The sequence below is a fragment of the Oncorhynchus keta genome, chromosome 35 (assembly GCF_023373465.1).
Source record: "Oncorhynchus keta strain PuntledgeMale-10-30-2019 chromosome 35, Oket_V2, whole genome shotgun sequence".
In the NCBI taxonomy this organism is placed as follows: domain Eukaryota; kingdom Metazoa; phylum Chordata; class Actinopteri; order Salmoniformes; family Salmonidae; genus Oncorhynchus; species Oncorhynchus keta.
In genome coordinates, this window is record NC_068455.1 from 73,403,968 (window position 1) to 73,423,427 (window position 19,460).

The 19,460-nt window shown below is 43.7% G+C and overlaps 2 protein-coding genes, 1 long non-coding RNA gene and 2 other non-coding genes across 11 annotated transcripts; 1 reads left to right on the forward strand and 4 right to left on the reverse strand.

Annotated features, from left to right (window-relative positions):
* Positions 1-1,101: 1,101 nt before the first annotated feature.
* Positions 1,102-9,925, reverse strand: LOC118369204 (40S ribosomal protein S4-like). Of its 2 annotated transcripts, none has more exons than XM_052497701.1 (7): positions 9,848-9,925; positions 9,224-9,301; positions 8,140-8,320; positions 5,205-5,302; positions 3,394-3,565; positions 1,874-2,031; positions 1,102-1,265 (listed from the first exon to the last, which is right to left on the reverse strand). In XM_052497701.1, exons 1-7 carry the CDS (start codon positions 9,848-9,850, stop codon positions 1,164-1,166), a joined length of 792 nt encoding a protein of 263 aa, XP_052353661.1. In that variant the 5' UTR covers positions 9,851-9,925; the 3' UTR covers positions 1,102-1,163. The 2 variants fall into 2 exon arrangements, with proteins under 2 accessions (XP_052353661.1, XP_052353662.1); XM_052497702.1 differs by lacking the exon at positions 9,848-9,925 and adding an exon at positions 9,734-9,756.
* Positions 1,652-1,788, reverse strand: LOC118369339 (small nucleolar RNA SNORA57). The gene has a single exon (XR_004822577.1). It is a non-coding gene; the product is annotated as a small nucleolar RNA SNORA57 (small nucleolar RNA).
* LOC127916199 (uncharacterized) lies at positions 2,210-3,190 on the forward strand. Of its 5 annotated transcripts, none has more exons than XR_008093814.1 (4): positions 2,210-2,287; positions 2,348-2,467; positions 2,498-2,767; positions 2,927-3,019. It is a non-coding gene; the product is annotated as an uncharacterized LOC127916199 (long non-coding RNA). The 5 variants fall into 5 exon arrangements; XR_008093817.1 differs by adding an exon at positions 3,045-3,190 and having other exon boundaries at positions 2,231-2,467; positions 2,927-2,986; XR_008093816.1 differs by having other exon boundaries at positions 2,230-2,467; positions 2,498-2,737; positions 2,927-3,067.
* LOC118369340 (small nucleolar RNA SNORD61) lies at positions 6,851-6,926 on the reverse strand. Its single transcript, XR_004822578.1, has one exon. It is a non-coding gene; the product is annotated as a small nucleolar RNA SNORD61 (small nucleolar RNA).
* Positions 9,926-12,064: 2,139 nt separating the features above from the next.
* On the reverse strand, positions 12,065-18,143 carry LOC118368990 (cbp/p300-interacting transactivator 1-like). 2 transcript variants are annotated; one of them, XM_052497703.1, is made up of 2 exons: positions 18,001-18,143; positions 12,065-14,605 (listed from the first exon to the last, which is right to left on the reverse strand). In XM_052497703.1, coding segments are annotated over exons 1-2 (552 nt in total). In that variant the 5' UTR covers positions 18,003-18,143; the 3' UTR covers positions 12,065-14,055. The 2 variants fall into 2 exon arrangements, with proteins under 2 accessions (XP_052353663.1, XP_035609399.1); XM_035753506.1 differs by lacking the exon at positions 18,001-18,143 and adding an exon at positions 14,780-14,851.
* Between the last annotated feature and the right edge of the window lie 1,317 nt (positions 18,144-19,460).

A 19,460-nucleotide genomic window follows, 5' to 3' on the forward strand; every position in this document is an offset into this window, starting at 1 on the left:
GCAGAACATTTGCGGTAGGCCTAGGCCATCTGACAGAAAAACAAGTTTAATATAAAAGGCAAAAAAGATTGCGAATGGCTGTGGAAAATAATGCGCACAAATATGCTGCACTGCCCGCAAATACTGAAACATTGCGCACTTAACAATGATAAACACTTCAATGCAAAAGAGCAAGTGCCTGTTCACTTGTTTAAAAAAAAAACACCCGCTTCCTTTAATGCAGAGCAAAATATTTAAAATAGCCTGTTCAGCTATGAAAATATGGCTATAAATTAAATATTTGAGAAATGAGAGTTACACTATTCCGACGAAAACTACAGAAGTGGCATAAAACCGTCGGTTCCACGGTTAAACACGCTCTCCGGATCCGATGGCAGAGCAAAAATACTTGAAATAGCTTATTTACTGTGACGTGGGTCCAATTACGAGAAATGGGACGACTGGTCCCCCGACCTGTTGGCTACATCGTGACTATGAAACAGTGACAGAAGAAATGAGGAATTGTACAATCTCCGCAACGCATTCGCCTAGGAAATACACGTCCATTTTAAAAATGGTTTGAAAACTTAAAAGTTCAACGAAAGATTCTCACTAACGACAAAAGATTGCATATTAACCCATTTTTCCTTCTCATGAACAAGAGTGACCATCTTATCCCCGTTTTCACAAAACACTGGGCTACTTTACATGCTTGCAATACTAACCAACCACTAGAAACAGCGCACGGTCTGGAAGGTAAAGCACACGTTCATGTCAAGATCAGTTTTTAGAAACTTCCGAAAACTTTGTTCTGGAGGTTTCTTCTGTACATCAGCAAGGTTAATAAGTAAGGCCCAAGAGGCCTATGGTGCCTGGTCAAAAGTAGTGCGCTATATAGGGAACAGTGTGCCATTTGGTCCTCAAATTCCACCGTACAAATTCCAGTGCATGATAATGTTGAGGGGAGATTCTGGGAGACATAAAATATATCTCATTTATGTGAAGATTGAAACTACTATTCAAGTGTGAGCCCATTTGTTGGGGAAAGCTGTTCTGAAAATATACATTAACAAATAATTGACGAAACAACATGGAAAACAGAAGTCCAGTCAGCGGATGGTTGTTGTTGTAAATAACATGTTTTTATTTCAAAGCCAGGATGCCTAGATACCAACATATAGGATTTAGCTGCTGCCGGCCTTAGCAGCGATTCTCTTGTCCCGCTCCTCAGCGATTGTGAGGCGGATACCCTTTCCACGAGGCAGGGACACCCACGGCTTGTTGCCCTGGAGACGGGGAAGGACAAAAGATTAGGACACTTGAAGGGAACGGGTGCAACTCACATTATTCAACTATTTAAAGTTAAAAACAACATTTAAGTTTTAGCCATCAACCATCAGAACTGAGACAAGTAGAGACAAATCTGAACAGGAAATGGACATGTGTTCACGGGACAGGAAGTGGACTAAATAAATAGCTTTGAAAAGTGACATTATGCTTTTAAGAAGTGATCATGCTGGTTGGGAAAAAGGCCAGAATATGAGAACGTATGGTGGACAACTTGATCTCCACCCAAGGCCCCACCCCAGCAGACAGAAGAGTAAACCATTAAAACACGGTTTGCAGTCTACTTGGTTTGTTATTTGATGTGAACCTGCTCTTCATCAATCTAAAGTGTGCCAGCGATTGAGGATAGAACCAGCAGACAATATCACACTGGTACCGAAGACATAGCATTGGCTTTGTTCTACCTCCGTACAATTACACACACGAGTACTGAGCAACTACAAGCGTGTCAAGAAATGGAGGGGGTCGAGTTGTCTTCAACGTGTATTTGCATGTGTAGTGCTCCCTCTGTACATGTGGTCGCCTACATCCCAACTCCTCTGCTCACCTTGCCAATGATGAAGATGTTTCCCAGCCTGGTGGCGAAGATGTTTCCAGCGCTGTCTTTGACGTGAACCACGTCAAACGAGCCAGGGTGCCTTTCCCGGTTAGTGATGATACCAATCCGCCCCAAATTGGCACCGCCAGTCACCATGCACAGGTTACCTACGAGAGAGAGAGGGAGGAGAGAAGAGGTTTAGAACTGCTTCAGAAGAATGGCGAGTTTGATTGGGTCGTAGTGTTGTTTTGCTTCTAAGAGTGCTTATGGAGCAAATGTCTGAATGAACAGATGTTACCATCCCATAATGTACCGTTTGTGGCTGCAGAGTTACCAAAGCAAACCGTTGTAAATTCACTGTCTTGTGTAAAAAGGTGTCAGAGGCCATGCGTCCCCGTCAGCCACGGGATACAGACAGGGAAGGTGGGAAACTAGTTGATACAGACAGGGAAGGTGGGAAACTAGTTGATACAGACAGGGAAGGTGGGAAACTAGTTGATACAGACAGGGAAGGTGGGAAACTAGTTGATACAGACAGGGAAGGTGGGCAACTAGTTGGTACAGACAGGGAAGGTGGGCAACTAGTTGATACAGACAGGGAAGGTGGGCAACTAGTTGGTACAGACAGGGAAGGTGGGCAACTAGTTGATACAGACAGGGAAGGTGGGAAACTAGTTGATACAGACAGGGAAGGTGGGCAACTAGTTGATACAGACAGGGAAGGTGGGAAACTAGTTGATACAGACAGGGAAGGTGGGAAACTAGTTGATACAGACAGGGAAGGTGGGAAACTAGTTGATACAGACAGGGAAGGTGGGAAACTAGTTGATACAGACAGGGAAGGTGGGAAACTAGTTGATACAGACAGGGAAGGTGGGAAACTAGTTGATACAGACAGGGAAGGTGGGAAACTAGTTGGACAGGGAAGGTGGGAAACTAGTTGGTACAGACAGGGAAGGTGGGAAACTAGTTGGTACAGACAGGAAGGTGGGAAACTAGTTGATACAGACAGGGAAGGTGGGAAACTAGTTGGACAGGGAAGGTGGGAAACAGACAGGGAAGGTGGGAAACTAGTTGATACAGACAGGGAAGGTGGGAAACTAGTTGATACAGACAGGGAAGGTGGGAAACTAGTTGATACAGACAGGGAAGGTGGGAAACTAGTTGGTGTGCAGGGAAGGTGGGAAACTAGTTGATACAGACAGGGAAGGTGGGAAACTAGTTGATACAGACAGGGAAGGTGGGAAACTAGTTGGTGTGCAGGGAGAGACATAACAGCACTGAACAAGCTGCACCAATTAGATCCTGGTCAATATTCTCTGTTCAATTTCACAAAATGGTTGCCCCACATTGGTGGAGGATGAGAAGCTTCACTTCCTTACTACATGAAGTGCTTTTGAGTATATAAAATACAAGACAAATCAATCCCCCAATCTCTAAACCCATTTCCTCACCGGTATCAAACCATTTTCGGTTAATAGAAGTTTTTTAAATTTTTTTTATTTAAATGTTCCATAAAATCACATTACCTGTGTCGAACTTGATGTGTTCTGTGATCTTGCCGGTGGCGAGGTCGATGCGGACTGTGTCGTTGACCTTGATGAGGGGGTCTGGGTAGCGGATGGTGCGGGCGTCATGGGTCACAAGTGCGGGGACTCCCTTGGTACCCATCAGGTTCTTCTTCACCTTACACAGCTTGTACTGTAAGATGGACGAGAAGAAAGTGAGTGATTGTTATGTTAAGGCTTTCCATAACCTAGTTTCTAGTCTAGTAACTTAAGCACTTAAATCCAAAAATGTCTCAAAAGTTGACTTGACAATCGCTAAGTTTTGGGGTCTGAACCCCAACTATACAACACAAACAGAAGTATGCGGAGACCTGCACTTCAAATATCTCATTCCAAAAACAGGGGAATTAATATGGAGTTGGTCTCCCCTTTGCTGCTATAACAACCTCCACTCTTCTGGGAAGGCTTTCCACTAGATGTTGGAACATTGTTGCTATAACAACCTCCACTCTTCTGGGAAGGCCTTCCACTAGATGTTGGAACATTGTTGCTATAACAACCTCCACTCTTCTGGGAAGGCCTTCCACTAGATGTTGGAACATTGTTGCGGGGACTTGCCACATATGCTTCTTCCATTCAGCTACAAGAACATTGGTGAAGTCAGGCACTGCTGTTGGGCGATAAAGCCCTGCTATCAGTCGGCGTGCCAATTCACCCCAAAGGTGTTCGATGGGATTGAGGTCAGGGCTCTGTGCAAGCCAGTCAAGTTCTTCCACACCGATCTCAACAAACCATTTCTTTACGGGCCTCGCTTTGTGCACGGGGGCATCTTCATGCTGAAACAGGAAAGGCTATTCCCCAAACTGTTACCAAAGTTGGAAGCACAGAAACATCTAGAATGTCATTGTAGGCTGTAGCGTTAAGAATTCCCTTCACTAGAACTAGAGGGCCTAGCCTGACCACGAAAAAGATCCCCAGACCATTATTCCTCAACCACACTTTATAGTTGGCACTGTGCATTGGGGAAGTTAGCGTTCTCCTGGCATCCGCTAAAGTCCATTGGTCTGCCAGATGGTGAAATGTAATTCATCACTCCAGAGAACGCATTTCCACTGCCGGCAAGCTTTACACCAGTCCAGCCGACGCTTGGCATTGCACGTGGGGGATCTTAGGCTTTTGTGCGGCTGCTCGGTCACAGAAACCCATTTCACGAAGCTCCCGACAAACAGTCATTGTGCTGATGTTGGTTCCAGAGGTAGATGAACTCTGTAGTGAGGGTTGCAACCGATAATTTATTTTTACGCATTACACACCTCAGTAAAATCGTCCGTCCTTCTGTGTCCTCTGAATACTTATGTTAATAAGTTTTTTTTTTTTTTTATTACTTTGAATACATTTGCAAAACATTTCTAAAAACCTGTTTTCACTTTGTCATTATGGGGTATTGTGTAGATTGCTGATGAAAAAAATAAATATATATTTTAGAACAAGGCTGTAACGCAACCAAATATGGATAAAGTCAAGTGATCTGAATACTTTCTGAATGCACTGTGCAGCACCACAAGCACAAGGGATTCGACTGAAATCACGCACGCCATTTATTTACACAAGAAGGTAGAAAACCAACCATTTCACATTAGGATTCAGTTAATTATTTTGTTTGGAGCTCAGAACTTCTTAGAGGTATTGGTGAGGGTTTTTTTTCATCTCGTTGATCAAAACCAAAGTTTTTGTCTTCATTGCTCCGTTATACAGACGATTCAGCCAATTATAATGGTACTGCTCAACAACAACCACCCGGTAGGGTTATGCGGTGACAACGTGCGTCATACCTGGGCCTCCTCAGCAGTGATGCGGTGAACAGTAAAACGTCCCTTCACATCGTAGATCAGACGGAAGTGCTCTCCAGTCTTCTCAATACTGATCACATCTAGACAGACATAGCACACGCATTAAGAGTCAATGATCACATCCAGAACACAGACAAACACAACAACATTCAGTCTGTCATGGTTGAACTTGAACATAACAGCTTTTTGCATGAACCCCCCAAAAAGGCAATATTTGTCCGTTTCAGTTACCATTACATTCTCATTTTAAGGAAACACTTCAGATGGTTAAACTGTTATTGACTAACGGAATGAAAGTCGACAATATTTTAGACAAGCTAGACTACATCTCAGACCCCCCCCCGACCTTCTCAGCCAATGGGTAGAGGAAGGACGTGAGAAACAAGGAAATGGAATAGAGCTTCTCCACAGCGTGATATGGTCCAGCGAAGGAGAGGTGTGACATGGTGGGCTGAGTCACCTGGTCTAGGAAATTAATCAACCACACTGTGGTCGTCGCTCTTGGCAGGGATAAAGGTGATAAGAACTACTGTGTGTGTTTGTGTGAGGGAACATGCGCACCCGAGAGAAACGTGAATACGAGACAGTGAATGTCTATTGGTTTGGTGGTGTGAATACGAGACAGTGAATGTCTATTGGTTTGGTGGCGTGAATACGAGACAGTGAATGTCTATTGGTTTGGTGGCGTGAATACGAGACAGTGAATGTCTATTGGTTTGGTGGCGTGAATACGAGACAGTGAATGTCTATTGGTTTGGTGGCGTGAATACGAGACAGTGAATGTCTATTGGTTTGGTGGCGTGTAATACGAGACAGTGAATGTCTATTGGTTTGGTGGCGTGTAATACGAGACAGTGAATGTCTATTGGTTTGGTGGCGTGTAATACGAGACAGTGAATGTCTATTGGTTTGGTGGCGTGTAATACGAGACAGTGAATGTCTATTGGTTTGGTGGCGTGTAATACGGGAGGTTTGGTGGCGTGTAATACGGGAGGTTTGGTGGCGTGTAATACGGGAGGTTTGGTGGCGTGTAATACGGGAGGTTTGGTGGCGTGTAATACGGGAGGTTTGGTGGCGTGTAATACGGGAGGTTTGGTGGCGTGTAATACGGGAGGTTTGGTGGCGTGTAATACGGGAGGTTTGGTGGCGTGTAATACGGGAGGTTTGGTGGCGTGTAATACGGGAGGTTTGGTGGCGTGTAATACGGGAGGTCTGGTGGCGTGTAATACGGGAGGTCTGGTGGCGTGTAATACGGGAGGTCTGGTGGCGTGTAATACGGGAGGTTTGGTGGCGTGTAATACGGGAGGTTTGGTGGCGTGTAATACGGGAGGTCTGGTGGCGTGTAATACGGGAGGTTTGGTGGCGTGTAAACGGGGAGCCCAGAGGTAATGCCTTGAAGTGACCATCTGGTCTTACCCAGTAACACCAAGCAGCACCACTATCAAAAAAACAAATGAAAAATAATTCACTGCCCTAAAAGCCCAGAGCAAGACAGCCATTACCATTAGTGCCTTACAGCCCAGCCATATCCAATTAGACAATTCCTGTAGAGACGAATCAGGGGAGCTTCAGCACCATGTTTAGTGACCTAGGCCCAGGTTGAATCATAATAAACATCCTATTGATTAGAGCTCAGAACTTCTTAGAGGTATTGGTGAGATTTATTTCAGCTCGTTGATCAAAACCAAAGTGTGTCTTCATTGCCCTCTACATTAATCACTGGCTGAGGTGAAAAAACAGATGCTTCCAGCTTTGCTTTCGCCAGCGCAACGAACCCCCCCAAAAAATGGGGGATGCATGTAGGACTTAGTATCGCTCATTCTCTCACCACACATGAGATTACGACGCATGCGATTGGCTTAACCGTTTGCACAGACGGGTTGATCAACAACTTAAGGAGAATGACACCGGAAGGCATGCGTTACGATTATGACGTCACATAGCAACAGTGACAAGCTGTCACGCGGGAATCATAAGTGATTTGTATCGTATTCTTGATGCCATGTCTTGTTTTGAGGCGTTTTGGACTGATCATGTCAATATGGCAACAACTTTTTTTTTGTTTTTTTTTGTTAAAAGCTCTAGCCAACCATCAACTGCAAAGATGTATTTGAAAGAAAGCTCATTGTGCAAAATGTATGGGTTTTCAATAAACATTGAGAGAATATAGTTTTACATGTTGTCAACAGTCTAAGCCAGTGGTTCTCAACCCTGGTCCTGGGGACCTAAAGGGATGCATGTTTTTGCCCTAGCAACTACACACCTGATTGAAAATCAAAGCCTTTTGATGAGCTGACAATTTTTAATCAGCCGTGTAGTGCTAGGGCAAAAACATGCATCCTTTTAGGTCCCCAGGACCGAGAGCCAGTGGTTTAAGCCAATACAATCCACCCCCCCCCCGTAGTTGCACACAATGTTAGACAGCCGAAAGCTACGCCTCTGTCAGTCATTGGTCAACAGTACTACTCCGAGCAGGAATGGGAACTACGGACGTGATTCTTCAATTAAGTGTTTATCATTCAATGAAATAAAAGTTCATGCACCCCCCCCCCACTTGAAAAATATGGCACCAAACATCTGATCTAAATTTGCACAACTAAGATCTGTGAAAGAATGACAATAATTTACATGCTTCTTGTTTTTATCTTAAAATAATTTGTGGAAGTGTATACTGGCTGTGTTGTTGCTACGGTGTCTCAAAAAGGGACAAACTAATAATGCAGGGGGGGGTTTATTCCTCCATTTTTCCAGGCGAAGGTCTCCCAAGGGAATAGGAGAGGCACAGACATTCACGTCGCCTAACCCCTAAAGGAGCCATCCAAACATTTACCCACCCTTCCGTACTCCTTGGCTTCTCCCATTGCCTTCCCCTATGTCTCCCTTCCTCACCCAACCCCTGTCCCCCAGCCAGACTTACCCATGAAGCCAGCTGGGTAGGTGATATCAGTGCGGACTTTGCCGTCGATCTTGATGAACCTTTGCATGCAGATCTTCTTGACCTCATCTCCGGTCAGGGCGTACTTCAGACGGTTCCTGAGGAAGATTATGAGGGGCAGGCACTCCCTCAGCTTGTGGGGACCAGTGGAGGGACGAGGAGCCTACAGGGGGAGAATAGGGTTAGGCACCGTAACTATATTAGAGCAGTTAAAAGGTGGATTCAACAATATGACGTAGGTAGAAGCACAAAGTAAACAGCATAGTGGTTCAATATCTGCAACTACTAAGTGCGTTGAAGCACGAGGCTAAACTTCCTGTTTGCGTCCCAGAATTCCCACATAACAGCGTGAAGCAAACCCATCTTCATACACCGACACCGTGTGAAGTTTTGCATCTCATTCGTTGCAATATCCGCGGTGCTGCTTGTGGCAAAGGCACGTTGCTGAGTCTACCTTCATTAACAATATCGGCTATAGACAATGCAGGGACAGCAGACCACTATACACAGGGAGGACAGAGTACGATAGTACGTGGGGAATGGGGTTAGGATGGGAGGGAAAGCCACAACTGTTCAGTAGATGAAATAGCAAATGACTACAAAAATGCATGTTACAAACACCTTCATTGGTTAAAAACATTTGTAGGGCCACAATCTAGCAACAGACGATTTATGCTTGATACGGAGGTGCCATATGTATGGTGTGATGCAATCGCTGAGCCTCCGGTAGTTTCGTACCATGCGCCAGCAAAATTCTGCATTTATGTGATTGGTTGACTGTAGGTGGGGTCTAGTATAAACAAACTCACTTGCTTTCCAACAGCTCTGCTGAGACACAAGTATACAGGCCCCATCCTACTACACGTAAAGAGTAGAATTGAGTATGTAGCGCCTTCCAGCAACGGCATAAACTGTGCCTTGTTCAGGGGCAGAACGACAGCATTTTACATTGTTAGAAAATAATGGAAAACTGACGGCTAGATATGAATGACCAACCATTTGTATACTAGTCTGCAACCAGCTAGTGACATTGTGGTTTCAACATAGAAAGTATCTATGTACTTACGAACACTCCGGTGAGCTTGTCAAGCATCCAATGCTTGGGCGCTGCAACGCGCTTCAGGTGCTTCTTCGGTCCTCGTGCCTGGTAAACAGAAAACAAGGTTAACAACACAGCAGTACAACTTCACTGGAACAGCCTACCGGACAAACGGCTGTTCGTTTTGAGGTACCATGCGACCCGTATGGCTAGCAGATGTTAGCATGCAAGTTACTTATTTGCCATACTGTCCACGAACGCGATTTCCGGCTGGGGCCTACTCGGTGAAAGCACAAGAAAAATGGCTTATTTTACACATTTTCGCCGCAAAAGGTGTGCTCAATTACCACGGCTGGTATAAACTTCGGGAGTAGACTTTTGAACGTAGAAATCGTGGTAACGGAAACATGTTTGGCTGAAATGGGCAGAGTTGATGCTAACCAGCTAGCCGGTGGCTACAATGGTCAAACGAATCAGTTTTTCTAAAATCGTTTCAGAGACTCAGACATAACTTACTATTTAAATACAGGGACTAACCATTGTACAAAGTATATAATTTCATACAATCGCAGTTATATGTGCAATATTATTTTCAGAAAAAGTGATGTTCGATGATGATTCGGGAGAAAATCATAAAGAAATACGGCTCACCATGTTGGAGTCTGCGAGGAAAAGGACCTCCCACTTCGAGTCCTTGCAAAATAAGACAGAGTACGGTGCATGATGAGGGAAAAACCGAGCATAATTTATTTGGTCCGCTCTCTAGTGTCGAGGAGAATAACTGCGACTGGATGTTCCTTTAACGTGTAAGAAATTTATTTTATTTAACCTTAATTTAACTTGGCAAATCAGTTAAGAAAGGTTGCTGGATCGAATCCCGAGCTAACAATGTAAAATGCTCTCGTTCTGCCCCTGAACAAGGCACTGTTCCTCAGTAGGACATCATTGTAAATAAGAATTTGTTATTAATTAACTGACTTACCTAGTTAAATAAAGGTTCAATTTAAAACATTTAAAAATAACAAATTCTTATTTACAATGACGGCCTACTGAAAGGCATAAGGCCTCCTGCAGGGATGGGGGCTGGTATTTAAAATAAATATAAATATAGGACAAAACACACATCACGACAAGAGAGACAACACTACATAAAGAGAGACCTAAAGACAACAACACTACACTACATAAAGAGAGACCTAAGACAACAACACAACACTACATAAAGAGAGACCTAAGACAACAACATAACAAGGCAGCAATACATGACAACACAGCATGGTAGCAACACAACATGGTACAAACATTATTGGGCACAGACAACAGCACAAAGGGCAAGAAGGTAGAGAACGTAGAGACAACAATCACACAAAGCAGCCACAACTGTCAGTAAGAGTGTCCATGATTGAGTCTATGAATGAAGAGATTGAGATAAAACTGTCCAGTTTGAGTGTTTGTTGCAGCTCGTTCCAGTCACGAGCTGCAGAGAACTGAAAAGGGGAGAGACCCAGGGATGTGTGTGCTTTGGGGACCTTTAACAGAATGTGACTGGCAGAACGGGTATTGTATGTGGAGGATGAGGGCTGCAGTAGATATCTCAGATAGGGGGGAGTGAGGACGAAGAGGGTTTTATAAATAAGCATCAACCAGTGCTACGGGTATACCGAGATGACCAGTTTACAGAGGAGTATAGAGTGCAGTGATGTGTCTTATACGGAGCATCGGGGCAAATCTGATGGCCAAATGGTAAAGAACATCTAGCCGTTAGAGAGCACCCTTACCTGCTGATCTATAAATTACGTATCCGTAATCTAGCATGGGTAGGATGGTCACCTGAATCAGGGTTAGTTTGACAGCTGGGGTGAAAGAGGAGCGATTACAATAGAGGAAATCAAGTCTAGATTTAACTTTAGGACAGTATTGTCCAGCCAAACTCCCAAGTCCTTGTATGAGGTGACGACCTCAAGAAATACAGTATCGATTTTTATATTATTGTAGCAGCTACGTAAGTCAGTGTTTGTATTGTAATATATGGTCTCATACATTATATGGCTCTCATTGTGATTCTTATATGATTGTAAATATGTTATATATCAAATTCAATCCGTCTCAATCTATAATAGGCCTAAACACAGTTGAACTTCTTTTCTTAATATTATCTTGATTCTTAAGTCTTGCCTAAATGTCTTCATCGGTGGTAAACACATACTTTTTTATATGTTCTGTTGCCTGTTTTTTCTCTTCTATTCCCTGAGCCTCTCTGATTTCCTCCCGCTATCTCTGTCAGGAAATACCAATGCGCAGGACAGAGCCCTTCTGTTTGTGCGGTGCGAGATAATCAAGCCGTTATTCCGGTTGTTCCCATGCCGAATGTCACCAGTGACGTCCTGTCCTGCAGCTCGCTTTCCTATGCTTTCAATTCAGTCTGTTACAAGTCATATACTTCTACGCGAAGCTGGTATATTATGCCCGTCTGACCCCTGGTCCTCAGTAAACTTGCAACAGTGTGTTACATATATACACACACACAAGTCTGTTGAAATCAATTTGTTTTCATATGATGGTCCTCGTTTCTTTAAAAAGATATTCAGTTTCAAAACACCTTTATCTGCAGTGTTTCGTCGTTACACATGCTGCCTGTTGTAGGCCTACAGTCTCGCTCGTTATTGGACTCCACCAGTGAACTTGAGGCATTTTGAAAAAGTTGACGCTAGAGGGCGACATTTTATAAGAAAGTTATGACCAACCATTTTTCATTCATGTGTGAACTGTTCTCAACTACAGTATCATGAGTTTGTGTACAGATGGTGGACTAAGTTGTGTAAAAATCTAAATGGTAGACTATAGTACTAATGAGAAACGGAGATAATATTGAGTTCGGTATTCTTTATTTTCCCAAACATGCAGAGAACAAAAATACAACCATTTAAATATGATCTAGTAATTTACATTTAAATGAGATGCAAAAAAAATAAAATCAACCTCTGATATATTCATTCCGTCATTTAAATTGCAAAACAAAAGTCAAAGATGAGACAAATAAAGAAATAGGTCCACCTCTTAAACAAAAGAAAGCCTTCATTTGAAAATGTTTCACATTTGAAAATGTGAATTTAAGAAACTAAGGACCATACAATCAGTACAGTATCTACTAGACAAGTGATTAATTACTATCTGATATTTGTTTATTTTACAAAGTCAATAGCAAGAGGTTTCTCACCCTAAAACAAAAGTCACACAAATAAGTGAAATGTAATAAGCAAAATGAACAAAAACTCAAAGTAAATGTTCTTGTGCCAGTCAGTAGGATCAAAGGGTTTCTGTTCAGGAAATTACAAGTTGGTATATCCCAGTAGTTATCTTCCATTTCCTGGGTGTTAAAACGTGGTCTTTCACATCGTGTTGATACAATGTGATTCAGGCTTTAGGACTCTATTCACTGAAACCTGGGAACTTAGTCAATTGAAAAACTCTCGTCAATTTTTTCTGTCTTAAAAAATGAGTTGCACAAGACAAAAAATACATCTCTTTTACAATGTAGGTACTGTAAGTAAATCAGTTAATGACCCAATCATCAGTTTGTCATTAGGTCGTCTTCAGTGCTCCCATTCCACCCCAGAAAAACAAACAAGGCAGCCATCTTTAACAGTCTCCTACAGCCTCATTAACTTATAGATTGGAACAGTCAAATGGCACCCTATTCCCTTTATAGTGCACTACTTTAGACCAGGACCCATAGGGCTCTGGCCATACGTGCACTATATAGGGAATAGGGTGCCAGTTGGGACGTACGCATTTACTTTGACAGTAACATAGCAGAGTAGGTAGTGACGGAGTGTCTTGGCTCAGAGCACAGGAGAGAGAAAGACAGACAGAAGAAAAGGGAGCGAGAGACTCATAGCTCTCTTTGCTTCTTCAGACATCATCCATTTGACATAGAGCGAGAGACTTACAATACATACAGAGAGAGGGAAAGCGAGACTGGGAGATCGGGCAGAAACAAGACAGGAGGGTGAAACTGAGTCGTTCCTCCTACAGAGTTACATGAAGACCACTGACTTTGAGACTCAATAACGTATTTAGATACAGACAATAGCATGGAGACTACACAGGCCTCCTGTCATGTCTGTCTCATACAACCTCTCACACACAGGTACACATCACTCATCTCTCTCGTGCATTCTCTCACCCTAGCGTCGCATCAAACCCCCTGAACGCTGGGCTAACTGAACAAGTGCCTGTTTCACAGCTGCATTACCGGAACATAATACCATCCATCCATCCTTCAGTCAGTGTGTGTGAACGTGTGCAGGAGGCCCATGGGAGGTACAATGAGACAGGCCCCAGGCTCTTCTATCCCTCAGTGTTTTCCCTACTGTTAAATGTAGATAGGGTCCTGTGGGTTGTCCCCTCTTGGCTTCTGTTGAACCGCTGGATGTTCACAATCCTTAACGCCACTTCAGGGTCCTTTTGCCCCCGAGGAATAAATGAAGGTAAACACAAGTTCCCCCTGAAGTCGACATCCTCTCTGACACACACAGACTCACAGAAAAACACAAGACGAAACCCCAGCCCTGTGTCCGTACACTGTCCTTCTGAGAGAGGAAACGAGAGGGTGGTACAGAGGGGGGAAAAAACAAGAGCGCATGCTCTCTTTGGGTCCGTTTGTGGTCATCATTATTCTGTCAGAGAAAAACTAAGAGGTTGACACCCCCCTTCAAAAAAAACAAAAGGACAGTTTCTCTTTCTATGTGTTTAGGTTAGTATGTGGCAGGGACGTCGGAGTCTGTGTCCATCCAAACAAGAGACTAACAGAAGAATGAAAGAGAGCACAGATCCCCTCCTTCCATCCCTCTATCCGGTCAACATCCAGCAGGTACGTCCGCTATAAAGTCAAACTCATTCTGTCCCAGCCAGAGTTCAGGCAGCTCATTGGCCCGGTCCAACCCCAGCTCTATGACCAATGACATCAGAACCTCTTCATCCACTGGGTCAGAATCTATGATCCCGCCAGATCCACAACTCTGGTTCCCACCTCCGCCACCTCCAGGGGTACCCCCGACCAGCTGCCCAGCCGAGCCCACCGTGGAGCCCCCAAACCCCCTCTGAGGCCCTGAGTTGAGCCCTGAGGCACCACTGCCTCCAGCCAGACTCTGGTAGTGGGAGTTGAGTTTCTGGAGCTGCATGCTGGCGAGGAGGTGAGGGCTGGTCTGGAGGGTCTGCAGGCAGAAGGGCTGTGGTTTGGAGAGGGATGGAGAGGTGGAGGAGGGAAAGGGGTCATCCCCAGGGGTCTTGGCGGTGACCGTCATCCCAGGGTAGTGGAGCAGGGTGAGGGAGGATGGCGGAGGCTCGCGGTCCTTCATGACGACGTGGGCTGGGTTGGAAAACAGTGAGGTCATCACCTGGGGACACCTGAGAAGGAGGAAGAAACGGTGTTACGGTGACATCATCAAACGGGGACACACCGCCACACAAGGCGGAAGAGATGACAGGGAGTACTGAAAACATACAGGATTATTCTGTTAGCATATTATGACATCATAGTGTTTAGATTAGAGTGATAAGCCTGCTTGGCTTTAAAGTCACCTGCTTCACTTGGTCACCACTAGTAGCCTATTCCAAATCACAGATTGAGACTGGAGACATGGCCCTGCCTGGCTAAAAAAAATTGTCTCATTTAAATTTGGGGTGGGGGGGGGGGCACAAGAAAACAATCTTTAGGTGGGTCACAGCACAGAGAGATGGCACCTTATTCCCTATATAGTGCCCTCCTTTTGACCAGAACCACTGCCCCTGACCTCTAATGAGTCAGTCAAAAGTAGTGCACTATATAGTATGGTGCCATTTTGGATACACACTGAAGTACCATAGAGGCTCAGAGGGGACTGACTGGCGGTTCATAATAAGGGTTAAAGAAAACAGGACTTTTGAGGACTGAGTCACATGATAGAATACATACATATATACACATACATACATACATATAATATATATATATGTGTGTGTGTGTTGATCCCACTGCAGAACCCTTCCCGACACACACCTCTGACCCCCTTCCTGCCCCAGCCCATATTTATGGAGAGGGTAATTGCTACAGGCAGGCATGCAGCTGCAATGGACCGACAACACACCAGCATCTCATGAGCCCTGCCATTGACAGCTGTTGAGGATTTATCGCTGTGTGTGTTCTTCAGTCCTTTGTGTTCATTATACATTGGCTGATTACTGTCAAGACTGCAGACTTAAATACTGTTCAAATGTATCCTTAGGAAGGAGAGACATTAGGCCCCGTTCAAATATGGTTATTAAAATGTATCCTTAGGAAGGAGAGACGTTAGGCCCCGATTTGAAAACTGTCAATGCATCCTTATGAAGGGGCTGCGTTCAAGTACATCCCTCTTCCTTTCTTCATATGCATCATAGAAAGGAGAGACTATTATAGTTACAGGTTTTTACGATCTCACTCTAAAAGTGGTAGTCGAGAATCTCAGTCACACACACTAAAAGTGGTAGTCGAGAATCTCAGTCACACACACTAAAAGTGGTAGTCGAGAATCTCAGTCACACACACTAAAAGTGGTAGTCGAGAATCTCAGTCACACACACACTAAAAGTGGTAGTCGAGAATCTCAGTCACACACACACTAAAAGTGGTAGTCGAGAATCTCAGTCACACACACACTAAAAGTGGTAGTCGAGAATCTCAGTCACACACACACTAAAAGTGGTAGTCGAGAATCTCAGTCACACACACACTAAAAGTGGTAGTCGAGAATCTCAGTCACACACACACTAAAAGTGGTAGTCGAGAATCTCAGTCACACACACACTAAAAGTGGTAGTCGAGAATCTCAGTCACACACACACTAAAAGTGGTAGTCGAGAATCTCAGTCACACACACACTAAAAGTGGTAGTCGAGAATCTCAGTCACACACACACTAAAAGTGGTAGTCGAGAATCTCAGTCACACACACTAAAAGTGGTAGTCGAGAATCTCAGTCACACACACTAAAAGTGGTAGTCGAGAATCTCAGTCACACACACTAAAAGTGGTAGTCGAGAATCTCAGTCACACACACTAAAAGTGGTAGTCGAGAATCTCAGTCGCACACACTAAAAGTGGTAGTCGAGAATCTCAGTCACACACACTAAAAGTGGTAGTCGAGAATCTCAGTCACACACACTAAAAGTGGTAGTCGAGAATCTCAGTCATACACACACCAAAAGTGGTAGTCGAGAATCTCAGTCATACACACACCAAAAGTGGTAGTCGAGAATCTCAGTCACACACACTAAAAGTGGTAGTCGAGAATCTCAGTCACACACACTAAAAGTGGTAGTCGAGAATCTCAGTCGCACACACTAAAAGTGGTAGTCGAGAATCTCAGTCGCACACACTAAAAGTGGTAGTCGAGAATCTCAGTCGCACACACTAAAAGTGGTAGTCGAGAATCTCAGTCGCACACACTAAAAGTGGTAGTCGAGAATCTCAGTCGCACACACTAAAAGTGGTAGTCGAGAATCTCAGTCACACACACTAAAAGTGGTAGTCGAGAATCTCAGTCGCACACACTAAAAATGGTAGTCGAGAATCTCAGTCGCACACACTAAAAGTGGTAGTCGAGAATCTCAGTCGCACACACTAAAAGTGATTGTCGAGAATCTCAGTCACACACACTAAAAGTGGTAGTCGAGAATCTCAGTCACACACACTAAAAGTGGTAGTTGAGGCACTCAGTGAAACCTCATTAACCTCATCTTCAGACCAAAACTACAAGCACATTATCTGCTTTACACTCAGTTTCCAAATTGTAAAAACAAAAAATGTTTGCACAACACTAAACACAGTTCACAGTTTAGACACATCATTCAAAACGAACAGGTCTCGTGTTTCTTTTGGAAAACACTGCCGTTCAAAATGCCACACTCATTTTACCGATTACCGACACCCAGTGCTGACGTGTGAAAAATAGCTGATTTCTTCACTTAGAAAATCAGAGCTTGAGCACTATAAATAGGCTTCAGGTTGGCTTTCTTGGTTTGGGCAACAATGGAGGCCAATTAAAGGAGAGAGAGTTAGAGGAAGAGGGGGATGAAGACGAGGAGGAAGAAGACAAGCCTATTTATTTATCTTCTACTGCATTTGTCGTCTGTGTTCATCCTGAAATCTGGATGAAAATGTTGTGAAATAAACATTTTATTTTTCCCCCGTGCATTTCTGTTTATGGTGTAAATATATACTGAATATGTGTACATACTGCATATGTTTGTGCGCATATATGTACGTGTGAGTGCTATGACAAATCGCCGTGGACTCCACTGCACACGGATCATGCAAAAGACACAAGATAATAGGAGTGTTTTACATTTGTCACGTCCGTGTGTAGTTGGCGTGTATAAGAGCTAAACATTTGTTGGTGTGTGTGTGTTTAGAATAGTTTAGAATTTAGTGTTTGGTTTTGCATGTGTGTGTGTCGAGTCTCTAGAAAAGTAGCCGGAGTCTCAAATCCTGTGGAAGCAACTGTCAAACTACCTTAAAAAGGAGACCATGGACCGCATTCGAATACTTTAAAATGCACCCTTCTCATGTCAATGATTACCTCAAGGAGGAAGAATGAGTTTTGTATTGAACAAATCCTAATGAAGTGGAAGGTTTCGTTCACTAAACAGTATTTTAACCTGGTGCCAATATCAAACTGTTTGTTGACAGACAAAGGTAGGCTATTCAACTCGTATGGGTGGTTTATTTAGCCTATAAACTAATCACACCATGTCAAACAATCACAACAGAAGTTACTTGATTACATGAATCACATCCGCCTCCCTGCAGACGTGGTCCGGACCTGAAAATGAGCATGGAACCCCTCTGCTTCTAGCCAACAACAGCGGTGTCCATTACACAATTACCATGCGTTTCGAGCCAATTAGAACGTGAATCGCTCAATATACACACACACACACACACACACACACACACCTTGACCACATGGCGAGGCTGAGCATGGCCACTTGTTTTATAGTAATTGAGTCAACGCTATGGGATGGAGAAAACCGCACAGAAACATTTACAGCCAACAGAATACCACTTTGTCAAAGTAACAAACGTTTTGACAAAGCCCCATTTTCTACCAAGTGCCCATTTGGTAAAATAGGCTGAATAGTTGACTAAAAAGGCATATTTTTTTAGAGATTCATGTTATGGAGTTGTGTTACGAAATCATCATCCAATATGTGCGTAAAATGCATGTCATTCACCAGTTCAAAGCGGGAGGCAAATCACAAAAAGGGCTAAACGAAACATTTTAGGGGAAATGCTATTGCTCTGTGAAATCAAACTATTGTGAATAACTTCCATAAAATGTCAACGGAACAATTAAAATGTTTAAATAACATACCCTTTAGAAAGCCACTTTTAAACGCAGCTGTAGGTCCGTTTGAGGAAGGCAAATAATGGTAAAAAAAGTCAAAATGTACAAATCAACTCCAACGGAAAGCAGGATAACACCACACCCGTAAATGTTTGTTGTCAAAAACTTTGACAATTGTTGTGGTCTATATTTAGTAAGGAATCCACCGGTTCCTGTTGAGAGCTATAGTCACAAAGTAAACGTTTGAGTCAATATTGTCCTCGTGCTGCGTCTCTCCTTGCTCTGTGCGAAATAACAGACTGTCCGACTCCGGGATAGTTCTCTCACTGTGGTTGTTACTGAATATAAAGTATTATTTTCTCTCTCACACACACGACCCTAAAGTGAGGCGCGTTTGTGGCGGGACAGCATTTAAATCACGGCGTGGATTTATAGAGGAATAGGACTGACGCACCAGGGTTATCGCACAATAAACGGTTCATTCCAGTATCGGAGGAAACCAGTTTCCGGAGTTTCGGTCATGAAAGCGCTCTACGGAGGCAGATGTTTTCTATTCTCAGAACGAACGATTTTCTCTACAATCACAGATCAAATCCTATTATTGTCTATTCTGTTCTACTCCAAACAGACAACTCACTGATTATCATTCATGAACGCACAGCCTCAACAGTCTTTAATGGTCTTGAAACAATAACTGTTGATTTATTTTCACGAGAAAAACAATGTTCACAGGAGGAACCAAATAGAAAACCGTGTGGATATGATTCAATACGCACGCACGCACCCGCGCACATACAATTGGCCTTAGCCTATTGCGTAGTCCACCTGGAGAGACCGCTATGCTAACGTCTCATCATTAGGGTAGGCCTGTGTCATATCTAAAAGGTCATCTGTTAC